General features: G+C 43.7%; 2 protein-coding genes across 2 annotated transcripts in view; one reads left to right on the top strand and one right to left on the bottom strand.

Moving 5' to 3' along the window:
- Window positions 1-3,989, top strand: part of ALDH6A1 (aldehyde dehydrogenase 6 family member A1) — a 287,758-nt gene that overhangs the window by 76,496 nt on the left and 207,273 nt on the right. The window lies entirely within an intron of this gene.
- LOC134393014 (acetyl-coenzyme A synthetase 2-like, mitochondrial) overlaps window positions 88-3,989 on the bottom strand; it is a 33,043-nt gene continuing 29,141 nt past the window's right edge. The window contains exons 13-14 of the mRNA XM_063117851.1: window positions 3,459-3,580; window positions 88-812 (exon numbers count right to left, since the gene is read on the bottom strand). Of these exons, the coding sequence (XP_062973921.1) occupies window positions 636-812; window positions 3,459-3,580 (299 nt within the window). The 3' untranslated portion in view covers window positions 88-635. The remainder of the gene's footprint in view (window positions 813-3,458; window positions 3,581-3,989) is intronic.

The raw sequence follows: 3,989 nt of genomic DNA, 5'->3' as shown, positions 1-3,989 counted from the left end.
TTTGGATTGGTTGCCATTTTTTAAAAAGTGTGTGTTTCTAGTCCTCATTGGGTATTAAAGGGGAAGCGTGATCTGAGAAACAAAGCATGAAAATGTGTGTGTCCTTTATTGTTTTAAAGTCCAGAATCAGTCACTGTAAGGCCTCCAGTAGTCAACAGGCAAGACTTCTGCACAACATCCTATTCTTTATATATTTTCTCTCCATCCATTCATTCCCCCTTTTTTCATTTAACCACGGAAGGTTTTTTCCCCAGAACTTGAAATAAAGTACGTAGTTAAACTTCTGCAAATCTGTTTAAACGTGAAGATTTTTTAATTGAAAGTTGGGAGTTTTCTTCACTGCAGACTTTGGTTTCAGTCTCCTATATTAGTCTTGGAACACATACACTGACAACTGGGAGAGGTTTGGAAAAGAAATGAAGCTGGTCTGCACCACACTCTTCCCCTTTTTCTCAGCAATTGCCTATATACTCCCTCACCCTCTTTGAAAATATCTGCTTGGTGGCTGCTTTTGAAATTCTTCATTCACAGTGAATAAACTTGCTTTCCCTTCTGCAAGGGATTATAGGAGCAGAAAGACCACTTCTTGCAAAATACTTTGCTTGACATGGCTTTGGGTGTCTGGAGCACTTGGGCTACCAGCCCTGCTCTTTCTGCAGAAGTTGCTTATGACCCTCAATGATCTCTTTCACCGCCTTGTGGTCATCCAGGGTTGTCAGATCTCCAAGTTCATCTGCTTTGTCTTCTACAATCTTCTTCAGAACCCTCCGCATAATCTTCCCTGAACGAGTCTTTGGCAGATGCTGAGCTACCTGAACCAGGAAATAAAAGGAAGGATTAGAGCAGGACCGGGAAAAACAGACATGGCTACCTCAACTTGAGAAGCAGGGATGTACTAGAACCATGGGTGAACTCTCACTCACCCACATGTGTACCCACATAGGTGTTTTCTTTCCCATGCACACACGAATACAGATGAGTACACATTCATCATTGCACACTGTGGTGGTGGGCTTCCTTGGGCAGGCAATTACAGAAGTGGTTCCTCTGGTTCCATTCCATCTGCTGCCAAAAGCACAACCGCAAAAGAGGGAGGTCTCCTTTTACACCCATGATGCTGTTCCAAGCTCCCTCTAGTGTCATAGAATCGTAGAGCTGGAAGGGGCCTATAAGGCCATCGAGTCCAACCCCCTGCTCAATGCAGGAATCCACCCTAAAGCATCCCTGACAGATGCTTGTCCAGCTGCCTCTTGAATGCCTCTAGCGTGGAAGAGCCCACAACCTCCCTAGGTAACTGGTTCCATTGTCATACTGCTCATTTCAAAAGCCAGTTGCCAAAGAGGCAACCCCAATTCTCAGTGGCTAAATTAAATAGTTTATTCATTGGAGTAGGACCCTACCTGACCTCGTAAGTGAAATCCAGAGGTCAAGCCAACGATCCATCTGGTTTTACACTAGTGAGGGTTGAAATGTGAGTTGGGGCAAAAGAGGCTGGGCTGGGCTCCAATGGTACAGCCAACCTGGCAGTGGAAATTCATGGGAAGCAGGAACAAAATACCTGATGGGGCAGCTCATGAGAGGAGTCGGACAATCATGAGTTTTGAGCTGGAAGTAACCCAAAGATCTGGAGTCACTCCTTTATCCTTCTAGAGAACTTCTAGTGACTGATGAAAGGGTTTATGCTCCTTTATAATGTCTTCTTAACAAGTGGAAACTGCCCTGACCATTGTTTACGTATGAGAAGGGCAGGGTAGAAATTGTTTAACTTAAATAAATACGTCTGCTATACTTCACACCTCCTCAATAGCCTTGATGCATTTTTTTAAAAAATATATCAGTGTACTTGTTCCGTATCCAATTACCCCACTTAACTTCAATAAACTGTTGATTCACTTCACTTCAGAATGAAGTGTTAAATATCAAGGCACTGAGTATGGAGGGTGAACTTTTGGGTGTCCCACACTCCCAGTGGTGACTTTATTTTATTTAAATAATTATTATTAGCTGCCTTTTTAGAACACTTCCACATTTTTTAGATCTCACGCATCCTTGAGGGTTTTTTGGAATAAGTGCTGCTTTGGTTCTCCAAGGGAGAAAGGCCTAAGAGGAGCTTGCTTGTGCCTCCAAGGGGCTAGTCAGGTTACTGCTGTCGAGAGGACCTTTGAGGACATCCAAGCTCTTCTGGCCCTGAACTACTAAAAGTTCTTTCCTTCTTGACCCCACCTGCCGACAGCTGAAATCAGTTGCTTGAGAAAGCATTCACCAGCTCTGTCCCAGCAACACAACCAACCCAATATTTCTGGAACACTGAAGGAGCCAGTCTCCTACTACTACTGTGAATTGTTCTTGAAGGAAAATCCTTTAGCCACATCTTGCCAACCGTGCTTAGGAATCCCACCGTCAGAGCAATGGGGATGCGGCCAGCTCACAAGAGACCTGTATACAGTAATCAGGATCAGAATGCCATAATTAGGCCTGATCACGTTACGTACAAAAACTTGTACATGAAAGGGCTGATGTAGTGCAGTGTTGGAACAAGACTGGAGAGATTCAGATTCAAATCCCTTCTCCCCCATGAGGCAAACTGGGTGACCTTTGGTCAGTCACTCTCACCTATCTTAAACTACATCACAGGTTTGTTAGGGTAAAATGGGAGAATTATGGGTGGGGAATCCAGTTTTGCATGCGTGGACGTCTGCTCACGTGCCCTGTACCCTTCCAAGTTCTGTTCTGGTGAGTCCCCCAATCCTCTGGAGCAGATTTTGAGGGTGTGCTGGGGCTGCAGGGGAGAGGGGAAATTCTCCCCTCCCAGTTCCAGAAACTGAACCCTTTCTCTCAGTAAGATGGACCAATTAGATTCCACTTTTTGTGAACCGCCCAGAGAGCTTCGGCTATTGGGCGATATAAAAATGTAATAAATAATAAATAAATAAATCCTACTCAGAGGAATGCAATATGGTGGGATACAGATGCAATTAGTATCAACAACAACAAGTAGTAAAGCTTGTCCAAAGCAGTCCACATCTTTTATATGTATATGCATATGCTGTAATATAGGACCTTCAAAATGGCCTGGCTGTATTTCAGATTCACCAAGGCTTACTAAAGGCACTCTTGAAAATATCAAATCCTTATGTTCTTAAGGCTGCTGATTTTGTATTTGTATTCTGATGCCTTTTTAGAGATGTTTCATTTTGTATGTGTTTAACTTTTACTATGAACCCACCTAGAGAATCATTTTTGTTGTTAATAGGCAATATCCAAATGACGTAAATAAATAAATGTACCAGAGTGTTCTGAGTAAATTGACAGTGAGAAAGGAAGGATTTGGATACTTTGGATCATTTTTTATTTTATTTTTGGTTATACACCTGGCTTGAACCGTTTTCCCCTTGTGTTCTGCCTTCAGCCAAACTGCAGAGGGAACAAAGTGATGAAAATGTGCCAGAGGCTCTTACCTGAACATATTCTGGTGCTGCATATTTTGCAATCTCTTTTGAAACCAGCCCCCGAAGCTCAGAGGTCAGGCTCTCTTGGGAGAGATTAGAGCCATTCTTCAGTACGATGAATGCATAGGCACCTGTGGGTAGAGAAGCCAGGAACAGGATTTTTAAAGCTTTTAAATTGTTTTTGGTTTTAATTGTAGGTTGCCTTAGGGGTCCTATCTAGGCCAAAAAGCAACTCAGATTTTTTTTTTAAAGGCTGCACAATCAGTGACTAAAGAGATGCATTCAAGGCAAAGTGTGTTGCTAATACCCTGGCCATAATTCTCTGCCATCTTGGGCCTTCAGCAAAGGGGGCTCCTTTTGTTGGTTTTCTGATGCAGCAGCCACTGCTGGGTGGCTCCTGCCAGTGTTGGGAAGGTAATGTCATAAGACCACATGGGAGCAGCCCATGCTGTAGCTCCCGCTCACACAAGCACCCCAGCTCCCAAGATGGGTGACACTAGCAAGTGGGGTGGGTAGGAAGAGAATCTCCAAAGTGGGGTT

Source organism: Elgaria multicarinata, chromosome 2 (genome assembly GCF_023053635.1).
Source record: "Elgaria multicarinata webbii isolate HBS135686 ecotype San Diego chromosome 2, rElgMul1.1.pri, whole genome shotgun sequence".
Classification (NCBI taxonomy): domain Eukaryota; kingdom Metazoa; phylum Chordata; class Lepidosauria; order Squamata; family Anguidae; genus Elgaria; species Elgaria multicarinata.
Note: the sequence above shows the minus strand (reverse complement) of the source record. Positions and strands in the feature narration are given on the sequence as shown.